Source organism: Anolis carolinensis, chromosome 2, assembly GCF_035594765.1.
Source record: "Anolis carolinensis isolate JA03-04 chromosome 2, rAnoCar3.1.pri, whole genome shotgun sequence".
Taxonomy (NCBI): Eukaryota; Metazoa; Chordata; class Lepidosauria; order Squamata; family Dactyloidae; genus Anolis; species Anolis carolinensis.
The window spans coordinates 12331670-12352497 of NC_085842.1; the positions used below are offsets into that span (position 1 = coordinate 12331670).

General features: G+C 43.8%; 2 protein-coding genes across 4 annotated transcripts in view; both read right to left on the reverse strand.

Annotated features, from left to right (window-relative positions):
• The window catches only part of LOC100552615 (class I histocompatibility antigen, F10 alpha chain), a 37660-nt gene extending 20785 nt beyond the window's left edge, over positions 1 to 16875 (reverse strand). For 2 of the 3 annotated variants that reach the window (XM_016997556.2, XM_003227747.4), the window contains exon 1: positions 11964 to 12194. In XM_016997556.2, coding sequence (XP_016853045.2) covers positions 11964 to 12036 — 73 coding nt within the window. In that variant the 5' untranslated portion in view covers positions 12037 to 12194. Of the gene's footprint in view, positions 1 to 11963; positions 12195 to 16784 lie in introns of those variants that run through there. The other variant, XM_016997555.2, reaches the window with a different exon arrangement.
• Positions 16876 to 18933: 2058 nt separating this feature from the next.
• LOC100553015 (uncharacterized) overlaps positions 18934 to 20828 on the reverse strand; it is a 55069-nt gene continuing 53174 nt past the window's right edge. The window contains exon 13 of the mRNA XM_003227749.4: positions 18934 to 20194. Within this exon, the coding sequence (XP_003227797.2) occupies positions 20133 to 20194 (62 nt within the window). The 3' untranslated portion in view covers positions 18934 to 20132. The remainder of the gene's footprint in view (positions 20195 to 20828) is intronic.

The window sequence follows — 20828 nt, forward strand, 5'->3', positions numbered from 1 at the left end:
CTGGAGGCTGGAGAGCAGGCTGGAGAGCAAACCAGTTGAATCCAGCTGCAATGAATCACTCTGACCAAGAGGTCATGAGTTCGAGGCCGGCTCGGAGCCTATGTTTGTTTGTCTTTGTTCTATGTTAAAAGGCATTGAATGTTTGCCTATATGTGTCATGTGATCCGCCCTGAGTCCCCTTCGGGGTGAGAAAGAAGGGCGGAATAGAAATGCTGTAAATAAATACAGTAGAGTCTCACTTATCCAACGTTCTGGATTATCCAACGCATTTTTGTAGTTGTCACGACCCAGGCTACAGAGCACCAATAACCATACGCAGAAGCCAGAATCTATCTAATATCTTTATTAAGGAAATATATAAAGTTAGTAAAAGCAAATGTAAAAGATAGTCCAGAAGCAGACCTTTCAGGAAAGGTCAAAATTAGTCCAAAGAAATAATGTCCAATATGAAATATTAAGGTCCAAAGTTGTAATCCAATAACCGAAACACTCACTTTGCCAAGCAAAGTGAGGGGAGATGACAAGGTCCTTTAGTCCATAAAACTTGAGCGTGGCTAGGAAATAACTTGATCTTGAACGTGGAACAAGGTAACTAAGAACAAGAACAAGGTCCGTGGAATAACTTGATAAATCCGTGGAACAAGGCAAGGATTGATCCTGGGAAACTAGGCAAAGTCCGTAGATAAACAAGGCTGGGAAGCAAGGCGAAGGCTGGATAGCAAGGCAAGGCTTGAGCAGGAGCGAGGCTTGAACCGGAGCGCGCTGTCCAGACACAACTCGCTCCGTAGGCTGACGAATTGACTCCGCGAAGTTGCTACGCGGGCAAAACACCTATATAGAGTCCAACTTTCTCACCAAAGCGGTTCTCTGGGAATCAGAAACGAAAGCTAAACTCTGAGACCAGATGTTAAACTCCTTAAAGATTCTCACGAGAACCAGTGTTAATTGGCAACATTCTTAGCTGCTATCCTCGCACTCCTGCGCGAAGCTGAATCCAAACTTCTCTGTTGTTTACAAAACTCCCGGCGCAAGAACACGGGAGAAGTAGGCTCTGGGGTTGTTTGACATACTTCTGGGGCACAACTTTCTTGCAGGTGCAAGGTTCCCAGATCTGCCTGGGAAAGATCTGGCTGAGAGGAATCCAGTTCAGACTGGGAAGGTAAAAAACCCAAGTTTTCATCTTCATCAGGAATTACAATGTCCTGAGCAGGACTACAAGGCCCATGGTTCATCACACTATCCCCCTCCTCAAGGCCCCTCCCAAACTGGGGCCCTCTCCCCGAGGCGCGAGGTCGCGGTTTGGTGGGATAGGTCAGATGAAAGCGACGGGTTAGATCAGGAGCATGGACTGTGGAGGCGTCTTCCCAAGAGCGTTCCTCAGGCCCAAAACCCACCCAGTCAATGAGATATTGTAGGCGGCGGCGATGAAAGCGAGAATCCAAAATGTCCTCAACCTCGAACTCCTCCTCCCCATTCATCAAAACAGGAGGGGGGGCCGGTTGGTCTGTATCAGGACGCACACCATCCGCCGGAAGGAGCAGGGAACGGTGAAACACTGGGTGGATGCGCATTGAACGCGGAAGTTGGAGTTTGAAAGTCACGGGGTTTAATTGCGCCACCACTGGATAGGGGCCGATGAAACGGGCATCTAACTTCCGGCAAGGGCGGTGGGAGGGCAGAAAGCGAGTGGACAGAAAAACCCGATCTCCTACCTTGATTTCAGGGCCCGGCTGGCGGTGTTTGTCAGCGTGGCGTTTATAGTCCTCTTTGGCTTGGTCCAGTTGCTGGAGCAAAAGTTGTTGCACCGCTGTGAGTTCCTGCAGCCAATCCTCTGCTGCGGGAACTTCTGAAGTTTCAATGACAGGGGGAAAGAAACGTGGATGGAAGCCGTAGTTTGCAAAGAACGGCGTTTCTTTTGTAGAAGCTTGAACTCCATTATTGTAGGCAAACTCAGACAGTGGTAACAGAGAAGCCCAATTGTCCTGTTGGTAGTTTACATAACAGCGAAGATACTGCTCCAAAGTGGCATTGGTGCGCTCCGTTTGCCCATCTGTTTGGGGATGATGAGCTGAAGATAAGCGAGAGTCTATGCCCAGTAGTTTTTGTAGTGCCTTCCAAAAACGAGAGGTGAATTGAGATCCACGGTCTGTGACTAAACTCTTGGGCAATCCATGTAGTCTGAAAACATGCTGAAGAAATAGATCCGCAGTTTCTTTGGCCGTGGGGAGGCCTTCGCAGGGAATGAAATGGGCTAACTTGGTGAAAAGGTCCACCACCACTAAGATCGTGGTGAATCCACAGGAAGGTGGTAGGTCAGTGATGAAATCCGCGGAAATTATTTCCCATGGGCGAGATGGGGTAGGAAGGGGGTGTAAAAGCCCTGAGGGCTTTTCCCTTCGTATCTTGGAGCGCTGGCATACTGGGCAGGTGTTGACATATTTTTCTACATCCTTGCGGATCTTGGGCCACCAAAAATCCCTTAGGATCAAATGCATAGTTTTAAATAGTCCGAAGTGTCCTGCTGGTTTGCAGTCATGACACAGGCGAAGCGCTTTTTCCCTGCCCGGTCCGGGTGGGATATAAACATGATTTCTATAGCAGAGCAGCCCATCTTTAAGCGAAAAGGGAAAATGCAGACCTTGGCGAAGTTGGTCCTGCGCCCAGGCATCTGCTTGCTGACTAGCCCTGATTTCTTGAGCACAGATGGGTCCTGGAGTAGGGGAAGTTGAACCAATGGGAATGGATTTGGTGTTCCCCACCGTGAGCGTGGCAAAGTTCTCGGGTTGTAGCAGTTGGGATTCAAAGGTCTCCTTGCGTCCTGCAGCGTATTCCGGTTTACGTGACAGGGCGTCTGCTTGCTTGGTTTGGGCTGGGGTCACATAATGGATCTGGAAGTTGAAACGTTCAAAGAATAAAGCCCAACGTTGCTGCCTCTGGTTTAGTTTGCGGGCAGTTCTTAGGTGTTCTAGATTACGATGATCAGTGTGGACTTCAATGGGAAATTTGGCCCCTTCTAGCCAATGTCTCCAAGTTTCAAAAGCTGCCTTTATGGCCAGTAGTTCTTTTTCCCAAATGGTATAATTTTTCTCTGGTGTGGTTAGTTGACGGGAGTGAAAGGCACAGGGATGAAGGTGGTCTCCCACCGGTTGTAAGAGTACAGCCCCAATTGCCACATCCGAGGCGTCCGCTTGCACAACAAAAGGGGTTCCAGGATCTGGGTGCTGTAGAATTGGCTGGGACGTGAATAATTTCTTTAGTTGCTGGAACCCTTTCTCTGCTTGATCAGTCCAGCGGAAGGGCTGTTTTCCACGGATGCAGCTAGTGATTGGGTCAGACCAGTGGGCAAAATCTGGAATGAACTTGCGGTAATAATTCGCGAACCCCAAGAAACGCTGCACCTCTTTCTTGTTAGTTGGCGCCCGCCAGTCCAATACTGCTGAAACCTTGGCTGGATCCATGGAGAGCCCTAAAGGCGAGATGCGGTAACCAAGGAAATCTACCTCTTGTAGATCAAAGGCGCATTTTTCCAGTTTGGCATAAAGTCCATGATCCCGCAATCGTTGTAACACCATTTTGACGTGGTTCTCATGTTCTGATTGTGATCTAGAAAACACCAAAAAATCGTCCAGGTAGATTATCAAGAACCTGTCCAGATAGTCCTGAAAAATGTCATTGACAAAATGCTGGAACGTTGCGGGGGCTCCGCATAAACCGAAATTCATAACTCGGGACTCGAATAATCCGAATTTGGTCTGGAAGGCGGTCTTCCACTCGTCCCCTTCCCTGATGCGAACTAAGTTGTAAGCCCCCCGAAGATCCAGCTTGGTGTAAACCTTGGCTCCTCGAAGCCGATCCAGTAGATCCGAGATTAAGGGCAGGGGATAGCTGTTCCGCTTGGTGATATTGTTCAATGCTCTGTAGTCCACCACCAATCGTAGTTCCCCTGACTTCTTCTTCACAAACATCACTGGAGAGGCGGCTGGGGATTGAGAGGGTCTGATGAATCCCTTGCGAAGGTTTGTCTCTAGGAATTCCCTGAGAGCTTCTTGCTCTGGTTCAGTCAGGGAGTAGAGATGCCCTCGCGGGATCGGGGCCCCCTCCACCAAGTCAATGGCACAGTCATAAGGTCTATGTGGGGGTAATTTCTCGGCTTCTTTCTCATTGAATACATCCCAATACTCGGAGTACTTCTTTGGCAAGGTGATGATGGGCTCGGTGTCTGTGGCATGGCATACCTTGGCTACGAGGCAATGGTTTTGGCAGTACGGTGAAGCAAACTGCAGTTCTCTGTTGGACCAGGAGATGTTAGGGTCGTGGAGAGTCAGCCATGGAATTCCCAAAATCACAGGGAAATGGGGAACCTCGGTAACAAAGAAGGAAATCTCTTCCATATGTTCTCTTATCCACATCCTGGTGGGTTCCGACCATTGACTTACGGGGCCCGTCTTGAGGGGGCGGCCGTCTATGGCTTGCACCACACGGGCATTCTTGAAATCATGATATTGTAATCCCAGAGAGTCGGCATACTCTCTATCAATGAAGTTGTTGGTAGCTCCAGAGTCTATCATGGCGTGGATCATGACGGGTCCCCTTTTTGCTGACCATAATGTGACCACGAGAAGGAACAGGACCCCGGTTGGCGGCTCTTGAATGGATTTTTTGACCGGGTTGGCGAGCCTCTCTACACCCGGTCGTTGGCTTCCCCCGCCGGCTGTGTGCCAGTCGGCTCAGACGTCTTCGTCTCCGTGGAGGACGCCGCCGCAAGCCGGGCGGCAGGCTTCCCCTTGGCTGGGCACTCTCTGGCGAAGTGGCCCCCGTTCCCGCAGTACCAACAGAGGTTTAAGCGTTGACGACGGGCCTTCTCGGCGGCATCTAGTCTGGGACGCACATTGCCCAACTGCATCGGCACCTCCTCGCCTCCTCTGGGGTATGGGGTTGGCGGTGGGGGTCTCCACGCTGGACGTGGCTGAACGCTGGCGGGAGCGGGGGGTTTTGCCCCGGCTCTACTGCCCTGGCCTCGAACCCACTGTTTCCTGTTGGCAATCATGACTTCAGCCCGTAAACATTGATCAATGAGTGCCTCGAGGGTCTGGGGAGGATCCACCTTGGAGATTTCTTCCAGCATTTCAATGTTGAGACCCTCCCGGAATTGTCCTCTGAGGGCTACATCGTTCCAGCCGGTGTTGTGGGCCAGCACTCGGAACTCGGCTATATACTGAGACATAGGTCTGTCTCCTTGGAAAAGGCGACGGAGTTTGTGGCCGGCTGCCTCCAAATTGTCCTCGATTCCCCAAGTCTCCTTGAGGTGGTCCAAGAAATGTTGCGCTGATCTTAGGTGTGGAGAGGCTTGGTCGAACAGTGCCGTCGCCCAGTTGGCCGCTGGCCCGTCTAGAAGACTGTAAACCCATGCCACTTTGATGTCTTCTTGGGGAAACTCGGCATCACGGGCCTCTAGATAAGCTTGACATTGGCGACGGAAAACATGAACCTTGGAAGCTTCTCCAGTAAACTTGGTAGGCAACGCCATGGCCGGGAGGCGGATTCCGCGCTCCCGCAAGCCCTTTATTTCTCCATCCTGGGCGTTGAGTCTGTCGCGGATGCGATCCACTTCGTCCTTGCTGATGGTGTAGCTCAGTGGCTGCCCACCGGGTACGGTTCCGGTAGACATTCTGGCCAAGGTTAATTGGTGCTTAGGGTGGCGGAGTCAAACTGTCACGACCCAGGCTACAGAGCACCAATAACCATACGCAGAAGCCAGAATCTATCTAATATCTTTATTAAGGAAATATATAAAGTTAGTAAAAGCAAATGTAAAAGATAGTCCAGAAGCAGACCTTTCAGGAAAGGTCAAAATTAGTCCAAAGAAATAATGTCCAATATGAAATATTAAGGTCCAAAGTTGTAATCCAATAACCGAAACACTCACTTTGCCAAGCAAAGTGAGGGGAGATGACAAGGTCCTTTAGTCCATAAAACTTGAGCGTGGCTAGGAAATAACTTGATCTTGAACGTGGAACAAGGTAACTAAGAACAAGAACAAGGTCCGTGGAATAACTTGATAAATCCGTGGAACAAGGCAAGGATTGATCCTGGGAAACTAGGCAAAGTCCGTAGATAAACAAGGCTGGGAAGCAAGGCGAAGGCTGGATAGCAAGGCAAGGCTTGAGCAGGAGCGAGGCTTGAACCGGAGCGCGCTGTCCAGACACAACTCGCTCCGTAGGCTGACGAATTGACTCCGCGAAGTTGCTACGCGGGCAAAACACCTATATAGAGTCCAACTTTCTCACCAAAGCGGTTCTCTGGGAATCAGAAACGAAAGCTAAACTCTGAGACCAGATGTTAAACTCCTTAAAGATTCTCACGAGAACCAGTGTTAATTGGCAACATTCTTAGCTGCTATCCTCGCACTCCTGCGCGAAGCTGAATCCAAACTTCTCTGTTGTTTACAAAACTCCCGGCGCAAGAACACGGGAGAAGTAGGCTCTGGGGTTGTTTGACATACTTCTGGGGCACAACTTTCTTGCAGGTGCAAGGTTCCCAGATCTGCCTGGGAAAGATCTGGCTGAGAGGAATCCAGTTCAGACTGGGAAGGTAAAAAACCCAAGTTTTCATCTTCATCAGGAATTACAATGTCCTGAGCAGGACTACAAGGCCCATGGTTCATCACAGTAGTCAATGTTTTCAATATACCGTGATAGTTTGGTGCTAAATTCGTAAATACAGTAATTACTACATAGCATTAATGTGTATTGAACTACTTTTTCTGTCAAATTTGTTGTATAACATGATGTTTTGGTGCTTAATTTGTAAAATCATAACCTATTTTGATGTTTAATAGGCTTTTTCTTAATCTCTCCTTATTATCCAACATATTCGCTTATCCAACGTTCTGCCAGCCCGTTTTTGTTGGATAAGTGAGACTCTACTGTAGATAGATAGATAGAGAGGCTGGAGTTGCACTTTAAAATGTACCTGTTCAGACTTACAAACAATTTCCGCTTAAGAATACACTTACAGAACCTATCTTGTTTGTAACTTGGGAGATGATGATGATGATGATGATGATGATGATGATGATGATGGCCAATGATGATGATCCCACCTCTCCTTGCAAAGGTATTACTATCGCAGCCACACAGAAAGATAATTTTCAATTTGGGGATATTTCAGAATTCCAAATAAAGGATACCCAACCTGCCTTGTTGTTGTTATTATTATTATTATTATTATTATTATCAACACAACGACGTTGTATGGCACAGCAAACAAGATAGACATGCTGGATTTCATTTCGCAAAACCACAAGTCGAACACTTCCCAAGTGTCTAGGACTGTGTGATGTATTTTCTGATGATGTGTGCAGATCCCAGTAGGGTGGCCTTTTGCAGTTGGCAGATGGTGATTTTGTCAATGTCTATTGTTTCCAAATGCCGGCTGAGATCTTTTGGCACAGCACCCAGTGTGCCCATCACCACCGGGACCACCTGCACTGGTTTCTGCCAGAGTCTTTGAAGTTCGATCTTGAGGTCCTGAGAGCGGCTGAGTTTTTCCTGTTGTTTTTCGTCAATGCGACTGTCACCAGAGATGGCAACATCAATGATCCAAACCTTGTTCTTTTCCACAACTGTGATGTCTGGTGTGTTGTGTTCCAGAACTTTGTCAGTCTGGATTCGGAAGTCCCACAGGATCTTTGCGTGCTCATTCTCCAATACTTTTGCAGGTTTGTGATCCCACCAGTTCTTTGCTGCTGGCAGGTGGGACTTGAGGCATAAGTTCCAATGAATCATTTGGGCCACATAGTTGTGCCTCTGTTTGTAGTCTGTCTGTGCGATTTTCTTACAGCAGCTGAGGATATGATCAATGGTTTCGTCGGTTTCCTTGCACAGTCTGCATTTTGGGTCATCAGCTGATTTTTCGATCTTGGCCTGAATGGCCTTTGTCCTGATGTCTTGCTCCTGGGCTGCAAGGATCAGGCCTTCTGTCTCCTTCTTCAGGGTCCCATTCGTGAGCCAGAGCCAGGTCTTCTCCTTATCAGCTTTTCCTTCAATTTTTATTATTTTTTATTATTATTTATTATTATTATTATTATTATTATTATTATTATTATTATTATTATTATTATTTCTCCCCCAATTTTCCCCAAGATTGAGACCCAAAGCAGCTGAAAAGCGTAAAAGCCAAAGCACCCAGAATGAGCTATTTCTCCTTTGTGGGTTTTTACTTGGTTTTATTTTTCTCACATACAGCCTTGTGCTTCCGTGGAACAGGAAGGAAGGAAATGTCATGAAATAAAAAGCATCTACATTTTTCTCCGAATGGGTGCAATTGAACTCTGCGGTTTGGAAATAAAAAAAACACGTCTACATTTTTCTCTGAATTAGGGCAAATGAACTCTGTGGTTTGCCCTAGTGTCAGTTAGGAAACCACTACCTTGGCCTACAGGCAGATGACGGCTTTTACGCAACTCCTTACAATACGATCATGAAACCAGTTTCTACAATTTCATGTATCTATGTCACATCTATATATATAAAAGAGTGATGGCATCACGGCGACCCACAAAACAACAAAACTACAGGCCCCCCAACCTCGAAAATTGACAACACAACCCATCATCCATGCCTCTAGGTTGATACAACAAAAAGAAAAGAAAAATAAAGTCCTAATTAGAGAGAGAGGAATAATCGCTTTTATCCAATGGCTGCCAGTTAGAAGGCTAAGCTCCTCCAACTTGGTCTCCTAGCAACCCGATAAAAAATAATAAAAAACACAAAAAATTAATACAATAAAATACAGTAGAGTCTCACTTATCCAAGCCTCGCTTATCCAAGTTTCTGGTTTATCCAAGCCATTTTTGTAGTTAATGTTTGCAATATATCGTGATATTTTGGTGCTAAATTGATAAATACAGTAATTACAACATAACATTACTACGTATTGAACTACCTTTTCTGTCAAATTTGTTGTATAACATGATGTTTTGGTGCTTAATTTGTAAAATCATAACCTAATTTGATGTTTAATAGGCTTTTCCTTAATCCCTCCTTATTATCCAAGATATTCGCTTATCCAAGCTTCTGCCGGCCTGTTTAGCTTGGATAAGTGAGACTGCACTGTACTATAATAACAGAAAATAACTAAAAATAATACAAGAAAATAATAAAATATAATAAATAAAAATATAACTTACAATAAAATTAATAAAAAATTGCAAATAACGTCAAATAAAAATTACACAACAATTTTTAACCAATACCACCACCACTTTGCCACAGCAACGCGTGGCCGGGCACAGCTAGTATATTATAGTTTGATAATATATATAACAAAATCTAGAAATGTATCCACTACCATATCCTACAAATACTAATACTAATAATACTAATACTAATAATAATAATAATAATAATAATAATAATAATAATAATATAAGAATTTCATGTGTTTGCAGACTCTTCTCATGGCTTAAGGTCAGGATATGTCCTCTCTAAATAAGAGTAAAAATATTATCAAATAAAAAATATGTCATCTCTAGGTCCTCCAATGCAATTATATGCTATCCTTGGGCCAGACATCCTTCATTTCAATAGGGTTTCCTGTTATCTATAGTTCTGCATATCCTCACAAAGTCCGGAAATGTTTCCCCCACAATTTCATTTATCTGTTTCAGACAAATCATGTCATTTCTCTGCCATTTCTAAGTTACTTTTTGGGTGACGACTGGAGTGCCCTCCCTCCAGCTGAGAAACATGGCCTGTGACTAATAAAGTTTCCTTGGAATCTGCAGTCCAAAAAGTAACTTTTCCAAGACCTGCTAAGTCCCAAGATTAATTGGTTTCATCTAGGATTGGCATCTTTTCCATACTTCCAAATGCTAAAAGTTGCTCACTTTCCCAGGCTTGACCCTTGAAAATGTAGTTTTCTCAAGTTATAAAGGGCAACTTCCTCGAAGGAGGAAAAGTAATGTTTCCAAGCTCAGTTATTTTTCCACGTTCCATTCTTGAAAACATAATGCTTTCCGAGAGACAAAATAGCTCCAAGAAAGCAACCTTTCCATGAATCCTTCCAAACGCCAAAAGTAACTTTTCCAAGCTGAGTAACTTTCCCAGGCTCCATATGTATTGAAAGCATATTAAAAGCTAAACTTCTTCCCAGGAGGAAAAGCAAAGTTTCTGACTTTGAAAAAGTTACTTTCCCTGGTTCCACTCTTGAAAACAAAAGGTCTCCAAAGACTTCCAAGAGGGCAACCTTTCTGTGCCTGAAAAAGTAACTTTTCAAACGCCAAAGGTAATCTTTCCAAGCTGAATAACTTTCCCCGGCTCCATACTGTGAAAGCATATTAAAAGGGAACTTCTTCCCAGGAAAAGTTAGGTTTCCAAGCTCCAAAAAGTTACTTTCTCAGGTTCCACTCTTGAAAACATAACATGTCCAAAAGAGCTCCAAAAATGCAACCTGCCCATGCTTGAAAAGGTAACTTTCCAAATGCCTGAAGTAATCTTTCCAAGCCGAGTAACTTTCCCAGGCTCCACCCCTGAAAGCATAACTGTTCCTAGTTGTAAAACATAACTTTTCCAGGAGAAAAGTAACTTTTACGAGCTCCCAAAAGCCACTCTCCCAGTCTTGACCTGGAAAAGGAATCCTTCAAAATGGCACAAAAGTGTGTCGTCAAAGCTCAATACCTTCCTTAATTCCATAATGTAACTTTCTCAAGTTTTAAAAGGTAACTTCCCACAAGGAGGTAATATTTCCGAGATCCCAAAAGTTACGTTTTCCCATATCTTGAAAACATAATGTCCCCAAAAGGTGACAAAAAGAGCTCCAAAAAGAAACCTTTCCATGCCTGAACAGGTAACTTTCCCAATGCCAAAAGTAACTTTCTCAGGCTCCACCCTTGAAGGTACAACTTTTCCAAGCTGTAAAATGTAACTTCCCCCAAGGAAATAATGTTTCAGAGTTTCCAAAAGTTGACTTTTCCCCAGATCCCACTCCTGAAAAGTTAATGTTCCCAAAAGGTGGCCAAAAAAGCTCCAAAAAAGAAACCTTCCCATAACTGAACAGGTAACTTTCCCAATGCCAAAAGTAACGTGCTCCCAGGTTTCACCCTTGAAAACATACCTTTGCCAAGCAGTAAAATGTAACTTTCCCCAAGCAGGTAATGCTTTCAGTTTCCCAAAGGTGACTTTTTCCCAGATCCCACTTTTGAAAAGCTTATGTTCCCAAAAGGAGACCAAAATAGCTCCAAAAAGAAACCTTTCCATGCCTGAACAGGTAACTTTCCCATTGCCAAAAGTAACGTTGTCAAAAGGCAAGTAACTTTTCCAGGCCCCACCCTTGAAAGTACAGTAGAGTCTCACTTATCCAACACTCGCTTATCCAACGTTCTGGATTATCCAACGCATTTTTGTAGTCAATGTTTTCAATACATCGTGATATTTTGGTGCTAAATTTGTAAATACAGTAATTACTACATAGCATTAATGTGTAATGAACTACTTTTTCTGTCAAATCTGTTGTATAACATGATGTTCTGGTGCTTAATTTGTAAAATCATAACCTAATTTGATGTTTAATAGGCTTTTCCTTAATCCCTCCTTATTATCCAACATATTCGCTTATCCAACATTCTGCCGGCCCGTTTATGTTGGATAAGCGAGACTCTACTGTACAACTTTTCCAAGCTGTAAAATGTAACTTCTCAGAAAAGAGGTAATGTTTCCGAGTTCCAAAAGGCGACTTTTCCCCAGGATAAAGTTCCCAAAAGGTGACCCAAAGAGCTCTAAAACGCAACCTTTCCATGGCTGGACAAGTAACTTCCCGAATGCCCGAAGTAACTTTCCCAAGCATAGAGGACACCTCCCCATTGGGAAGCCTAAGGAGGAAGCCCATTTCCCCCTGAGCCCCCCCCTGGCCCGCCCCAAAGGCCCTTAATGCTGGCCAGCTCCCACTCCTTTGCCTTGACGCACCTCCAAGCCCGACCTCCATCAGGAGGGGCACTGCCACCCCCAGCAGCCCCCAGAGCTGTCCCATGGGGGCCATTATCCCGGATCTGAACCGCTTCCGTCCCCCGATCACGCCATCTGGACGCCAGTCAAAAAGGGCGGGCGAGGAGGAGCTTTCCAAGCCAAGTCGCACAAAGGAGAGGGAGGGAGAGGAGAGCCTGCCTCGCCTGCAGCGCACCCGGAGGAAACTGCACTCCTTCGGTTTATGGCAAGCTCATAAAACACAGAAGGTTTTCTCAGAATATTAGTCACTCGCAGGGGAGGCTTGGCCAGTTCCTTCCTCTGAAGCAGAGCCTCAGGCGCCTCACGTTCGTTGGCGGTCTCCCATCCAAGGTCTAACCAAGGCTGGCCCTGCTTAGCATCCAAGATCTGGCGCCTTGAGCTTTTTGCTGGACTCCCATTCCACCAGGTCTTTATCCAGCACAGGAAATGAAAGGGATGCTGGGAACTGCAGTCTAGCCCCATCTGTTTATGTGTGTCAACATCTCCCCAAAACTCATATAATAATAATAATAATTTTATTGTATGACACAGCCAACAAGATAGACATGTTGGATTTCGTATCACAAAATCACAAGTCGAACAATTCCCAAGTGTCTAGGACTGTGTGATGTATATTATTATTATTATTATTATTATTATTATTATTATTATTATTATTAAGACACAGCCAACAAGATAGTCATGCTGGATTTCATATCACAAAATCACAAGTCCAACACTTCCCAAGTGTCTAGGACTATGTGATGTATATTATTATTATTATTATTATTATTATTATTATTATTATTATTATTATTTATTATGACACAGCCAACAAGATAGTCATGCTGGATTTCATATCACAAAATCACAAGTCAAACACTTCCCAAGTGTCTAGTACTGTGTGATGTATATTATTATTATTATTATTATTATTATTATTATTATTATTATTATTATTATTATTATGACACAGCAAACAAGATAGATATGCTGGATTTCGTTTCACAAAATCACAAGTCGAAATCTTCCCAAGTGTCTAGGACTATGTGATGTATATTATTATTATTATTATTATTATTATTATTATTATTATTATTATTATTATTATTTTATTATGACACAGCAAACAAGATAGATATGCTGGATTTCCTTTCACAAAATCACAAGTCAAACACTTCCCAAGTGTCTAGGACTGTGTGATGTATTTTCGGATGATGCGTGCAGATCCCAGTAGAGTGGCCTTTTGCAGTTGGCAAATTGTTTCCAAATGCCAGCTGAGATCTTTTGGCACAGCACCCAATGTGCCCATCACCACCGGGACCACCTGCACTGGTTTCTGCCAGAGTCTTTGAAGTTCAATCTTGAGGTCCTGATAGCAGCTGAGTTTTTCCTGATGTTTTTCATCTATGCGACTGTCACCTGGGATGGCAACATCCATGATCCAAACCTTGTTCTTTTCCACAACTGTGATGTCTGGTGTGTTGTGTTCCAGAACTTTGTCAGTCTGGATTCAGAAGTCCCACAGTATCTTTGCGTGCTCATTTTCCAATACTTTTGCAGGTTTGTGATCCCACCAGTTCTTTGCTGCTGGGAGGTGGTACTTGAGGCATAAGTTCCAATGAATCATTTGGGCCACATAGTTGTGCCTCTGTTTGTAGTCAGTCTGTGCGATTTTCTTATTATTGTTGTATGACACAGCAAACAAGATAGACATGCTGGATTTCATATCACAAAATCACAAGTCGAACACTTCCCAAGTGTCTAAGACTGTGTGATGTATTTTCAGATGATGTGCGCAGATCCCAGTCGAGTGGCCTTTTGCAGTTGGCAGATCGTGATTTTGTCAATGTCTATTGTTTCCAAATGCTGGCTGAGATCTTTTGGCACGGCACCCAGTGTGCCCATCACCACCGGGACCACCTGCACTGGTTTCTGCCAGACTCTTTGAAGTTCAATCTTGAGGTCCTGATAGCGGCTGAGTTTTTCCTGTTGTTTTTCGTCAATGCAACTGTCACCTGGGATGGCAGCATCAATGATACAAACCTTTTTCTTTTCCACAACTGTGAGGTCTGGTGTGTTGTGTTATTATTATTATTATAGTTAAAGCAATGGTATGCCCTGTAGTAACCTATGGATGTGAGAGCTGGACCATAAGGAAGGCTGAGCGAAATTTGAATACTGGTGGGGTTGTGAGGGGATTGATTTTGTCATTTGGGAGTCGTAGTTGCTGGGATTTATAGTTAATTTAGGATCAAAGAGCATTCTGAACTCCACCAATGATAGAATTGAACCAAACCCGGCACACAGAACTCCCATGACCAACAGAAAATACTGGAAGGGTTTGGTGGGCATTGACCTTGAGTTTGGGAGTTATAGTTCACCTACATCCAGAGAGCACTGTGGACTCAAACAGTGATGGATCTGGACCAAACTTGGCACAAATACTCAATATGCCTAAATGTGAACACTGGTGGAGTTTGGAGAAAATAGACCTTGAAATTTGGGAGTTAGAGTTGCTGGGATTTATAGTTCACCTACAATCAAAGAGCACTCTGAACCCAGCCCACAATGGATCTGCATCAAACTTGGCACACTACCTACTGTACATGGCCAACATGGAATATTGGTGGGGTTGGGAGGGTCTGTTTTTCAATTCTGGAAGTTGTAGGTCACCAACACTCAGAGAGCACTCTCTACGAAACTGGTGATGGAACTAGTAAACATGCCACACATCTCCAACATGTGTTTTCTGATGGTCTTTGGTGAGTGACCCCTCTGACACCCCCCTCACGACCCCCCCAAGAGTCCCAACCCCCTGCTCTGAAATATTGCTTACAGCACCTGGGATTCCTTAGCAGTCCTTCTGGGGTTTGGGAAAGGCTCTTCTTCTTGGACTGCTAGTCTCAAAATCCCCCTCCTTGCACTGCATAGCACTGCATGGCTCTCTGAGGGGTTCTGGGATAGAAGTTCCAGTCTGCAGCATTTGGGGGGAAAGAGACCAAGGACAGTTCTTGTGTGGCACCAAGACCCATGGATTTCATAGACCTCAGAGTGCTTTGGCCAGTTCTTTCCTCTGAAACAAAAGCTACAGGACCTGGATTCATTGGTGGCCTCCCATCCAAGGGCCGGCCATGGCTGACCCGGCTTAGCATCCAAGGTCAGATGAAACATGGTGTCTTTTGTGTGTTTATCTGCGTCTTCATCCCCTGTGGACTTATGGCAACCCACCAATGCCCTAGGGTTTTCTTTGGTCAGCTCATTCTTCCTTAATAGAGCCACCTATGCCTTGCCAGGCCTTCTAGGCTTGGAGGAAGCTCATAATAATAATAATAATAATAATAATAATAATAATAATAATAATAATAATAATAATAATAATAATAATAACAACAACAACAACAACAACAACAACAAAACATTGCATGGGAAGTTCCTTGACAAAATTGAAGGAAAAGCTGATAAGGAGAAGACCTGGCTGTGGCTCACGAATGGGACCCTGAAGAAGGAGACAGAAGGCCTGATCCTTGCAGCCCAGGAGCAAGACATCAGGACAAATGCAATCAAGGCCAAGATCGAAAAATCAGCTGATGACCCAAAATGCAGACTATGCAAAGAAACCGACGAAACCATGGATCATATCCTCAGCTGCTGTAAGAAAATCGCACAGACAGACTACAAACAGAGGCACAACTATGTGGCCCAAATGATTCATTGGAACTTATGCCTTAAGTACCACCTGCCAGCAGCAAAGAACTGGTGGGATCACAAACCTGCAAAGTTAATGGAAAATGAACACGCAAAGAGACTGTGGGACTTCCGAATCCAGACTGACAAAGTTCTGGAACACAACACACCAGACATCACAGTTGTGGAAAAGAACAAGGTTTGGATCATTGATGTTGCCATCCCAGGTGACAGTCGCATTGACGAAAAACAACAGGAAAAACTCAGCCGCTACCAGGACCTCAAGATTGAACTTCAAAGACTCTGGCAGAAACCAGTGCAGGTGGTCCCGGTGGTGATGGGCACACTGGGTGCCGTGCCGAAAGATCTCAGCCGGCATTTGGAAACAATAGACATTGACAAAATTACGATCTGTCAACTGCAAAAGGCCACCCTACTGGGATCTGCATGCATCATCCGAAAATACATCACACAGTCCTAGACACTTGGGAAGTGTTCAACTTGTGATTTTGTGAAACAAAATCCAGCATAACTATCTTGTTTGCTGTGTCATACAACATCGTTGTGTCAATAATAACAATAATTTATTATGACACAGCAAACAAGATAGATAGAATTTTGTCAAGGAACTTTCCATGCATTGTTTTGTTGTGCCAGCTGTCAGCTCTAGTTTGTAGTGCGGTTTTCTTGTACTGATTATTTGTGTGCTGAAACGTCGGCAGTTCAAATCTGTAACGTGGGGTGAGCTCCCACTGTTAGCCCCAGCTCTTGCCAACCTAGCAGTTCGAAAACATGTGAATGTGAGTAGATCAATAGGTACCCCTCCGGAGGGAAAATAATGGCACTCCATGCAGTCACGCCAGTGGCCACAATGCCGGCTCTTGGGCTTAGAAATGGAGATGAGCACCAACCCCCAGAGTCGGACACAGCTAGACTTAATGCCAGGGGAAAACCTTTACTTATTAGGAAGATTATATTTTTGCATTTGATTGCTTTGTTTTGTTCATTTACATTAATGCATGTGGGCTTTTCTAATTTTCAATTGGTTCGATTTAAGTAGCATTTTTTTTGGATCATTTAATAACAATTGATTTTAGCCCTGGAGTATTTACTCACCTGTGATGCTGGCCAGCAGGAAGGCCAAGGCAGCTGCTCCCAAAAGCCACGGTTGCCCCATTCAGTGCCCAAATCCCTCCTTCCTCATAGAAATGCCTTCGGAATCAATATTGAAGGAGAAGGAAAGTTTTGGGTCTAGAACGAAAGTAATTGTGATTCCAAGAGGGTTCCTTCGGCAATAAAAAGAAAGAACATTTCCTCTTCTTGCGGTTTTGGGTGTGTTTATAAATAGCTCTTCCTGCTGGGAATTCCCCACTTCAATGCCTCTTTAGATCAGTAAACTCTCGGCAGGGCGTTTACACCAAGTAATGAAATCAGATTGAGCCACTAACGGCTGTGCAAATACAAGGACAGATGAAATTGGAAGGGAAAAAACACATTTCCAAAGAGTTCAAAGAATCTTAGAGGGAAGGCTGATATTTGATTTAATTTTGATGCCTGGACTGACATGGGCTCTTTAAGGGAAAACTTGGAAGGAACTTTGCTGTCAACGTTTCACTGAACGCACAATTAGAATGCATTCCCCGTTTCTATGCAAGCTGGACAAGGAGGAAATCACCTGCTTTGAGATGTGGGTTGTTGCATCTATATTGCAGAATTAATCCAGTTTGACGTCACTTTAACAGCCATGGATCAATGCTATGAAATCCTGGGTGTTTTACAAGACATTATTATTATTATTATTATTATTATTATTATTATTATTATTATTATTATTATTATTATTATTGACACAACGACATTGTATGACACAGCAAACAAGATAGAGATGCTGGATTTCATTTCACAAAATCACAAGTCGAACACTTCCCAAATGTCTAGGACTGTGTGATGTATTTTCGGATGATGCGCACAGATCCCAGCAGGGTGGCCTTTTGCAGTTGGCAGATCGTGATTTTGTCAATGTCTATTGTTTCCAAATGCCGGCTGAGATCTTTTGGCATGGCACCCAGTGTGCCCATCACCACCGGGACCACCTGCACTGGTTTCTGCCAGAGTCTTTGAAGTTCCATCTTGAGGTCCTGATAACGGCTGAGTTTTTCCTGTTGTTTTTCGTCAATGCGACTGTCACCTGGGATGGCGACATCAATGATCCAAACCTTTTTCTTTTCCACAACTGTGATGTCTGGTGTGTTGTGTTCCAGAACTTTGTCAGTCTGGATTCGGAAGTCCCACAGTATCTTTGCGTGCTCATTTTCCAAGACTTTTGCAGGTTTGTGATCCCACCCGTTCTTTGCTGCTGGGAGGTGGGACTTGAGGCATAAGTTCCAATGAATCATTTGGGCCACATAGTTGTGCCTCTGTTTGTAGTCTGTCTGTGCAATTTTCTTACAGCATTATTATTATTATTATATTATTATCAATTAGGATTGTTGTTGTTGTATGCCTTCAAGTACTTTCAGACTCAGATCAACCCTAAGGTCGCAGAGTTTTTATCCAAAGGGGATTGGCCTTAGGCTTCCTTCCTCTGAGGCTCAGAGAGTAGGACTTGCCTAAAGGTACCCAGTGCGTTAAGAGTCATAGTCCAAGGTTCAAAACACTAACATTCTGGATTCTTTTCCTCTCTTTTTCTCCCTTCCCTTCTTCTCTCACTTTCTTTCTCTCTCTTTCTTTCTTTTTCTCCCTACCTTCCCTTCCTTGCACCTTCCTTCCCAGGAAGTGGTCAGCAGCAGAAAGTGTTTGGACTGAATGTTTTTCAGGAATACCTTCCATCTATAGTGGAATGTGGACTACCTGGAAGTCTGATGAAATCTCTTTAAAGTTTTTAAGCAAAGGCTTCCTGCCTCATGTAAGGGGGTTTGACTGGATAGACCTTGGAGTCTCTTCCAACTCTAGGACTCTGTGATTCTTCAAAGAGTCCTCTGGAGGTGGAAGCAGGCTAAGATTATGAGACCTTTGAGTTCAATCTCAGAAGAAAAGTCACACTGCCTATGTAGTGGTTAACTAGGACCGCAGATAAGAGGATCTGTGCCTGGTGAGCATATGCTAAACTCAAAAGGCCAGGACAGAAAAACTACTCATCAGGTTGAAGACAAGACTGGGCTGGCAAGGGAAGTCACCTATTTTGCAGAAGTATGTATAAACAATGGAACCAATGTTTTAAAATGATTTTTAATATAATTTTTATTAAAATTTACAAAATTTACACACTGTACATATAACACACATGACACCCACATAAATTCCTCTTGGGACTATTTATCATTCACTTCTTTGATTCTTATTCCAGATATGCCATTGCCTGTTTCCATCTCTTTAGGAACTTTTCATTGTTTTTGCCCGCCAAGTTATAGGATATCTTGGTAATTTGCATGTAATCCACTAGCTTATCTCTCCAATCCTTTTTAGTGATTACTTTTTCTCCTTTCCAATTCCTAGCAATTATCATTCTTGCTGCCGCAAACAGTATTGAGCTATTTCTTTTTCATCCCAATTTAAGCCTTCCTTGAATAAGCCCCGCAAACACATTCCTGAATTTTTAATCTTATTGCAAACATTTTATTTGTTTCCTTAATTACACTGCCCCAAAATCCTTGAATATTCTCACATAACCACCACTTATGGAAGAAGGTTCCTTTCTGAGTTTCATCTCCAGCATCTGTCTTGTTGAGATTTATTTAATGTAATTGTATTGTATAACTTCTGTAGAACATTTTGTATACATTTTCCCTAATTGACCCCAATATTGTAAATTTGAATCTTTCTTCCAGAGTAGTTCCCAGGTTTCTAGATCTATAACTCTCTCTAGATCCCTAGCCCAAATGATCATTGTTGATTTTATTGTCTTCTAGGTTATGGCCTATTAAATATTTGTATAGTCTGGAAATGCGATTTCCTGCTTCTTGGCAGGGGGTTGGACTGGATGGCCCATGAGGTCTCTTCCAACTCTACTATTCTATGATTCTATGATTCTAATTAATCCTTTGCTCCCTTTTTCCAGCACACCGATGATTACCTGGCTTGGGAAACTGCCAGAGGGATTTGCCCAGCCTTCTGGTTCCCAGAAGATTATTTCTCTGGAGTCTCAGAGTGTTGACTGTCTCTGGGCTACATCTTTCATACATTTTATAAAGCAGCTTATATACATTTTATATAAGAAATAGATATAGTCTATATTCAAAGGGGACAACTTATTACAGAAAATCACGAAAATAGATACATTTGATTGAAGGGTTAGATATGAACTTGTAAAAGTCCAAAATAGTGGTTTAAAAAGAAAAGAAGAAAAAATCATATATTTATTTCTGAGCCCTTGGTAAACTATAAATCTTTGGGGGTGGGGTACTGTGGCTTGATAACACCTGGAGACAATGTGCTCCATGGTCTGCATCTCTGAAGGCGTTGCTGTCATCCATTCATCAGAGGGTCTTCCACTTGAGGCTCTTCCTCAGTTGCCTCCTGGCCTTTTTCTGCCAAGAAAGAATGAGAGCATCAGGACTGGAGAAAAGGACCCTGGACAGAGTCAAGCTTTGAGGTCACATATGAGGCCTGCAGATGCTCTGGTTGGACTGCAGCTCCCATCATCCCTATCCTATCCAAGCAATGGTGAGGGATGATGGTTGCTGCGGTATTGGTGGTCTGATTAATATTATCTCTCTAGAAATCTCCAGTCCCTTCTGCCAGACCCTGTGACAGTGATTCATAACCTGCGCCCCCCAGGTATTTTGGACCTCATATCCCATAATCCCTGTCCATTGGACAAGCTGGCAAGGGCTTCTGGGAGTTGGAGTCCCAAATGTATGGAAGGCCGCAGGACTTGCACCACTACGCTAGGGGATGATTTCATCCAGACCTGATCACAGCATCACACTGGAGGACCTAGAGATTCCTAGAAAGCCCTTTGAGTCCCAGTACTGGGTTAAAATTAAGGACATAAAAATAAATAGAGGTGTTTTCTCAAGTAAAAATAATAGTATTTTTATAGTTTTCAGTTTGCCCAGTTCTGTAGGAACCCTGTGTCCCTAATACCTGTCCAAGTGAAGAGTGTCAGGGAATCGGTAACCCCTACTTGCTAGATGAGCCAGGTCCCACCTCTGCTCACCC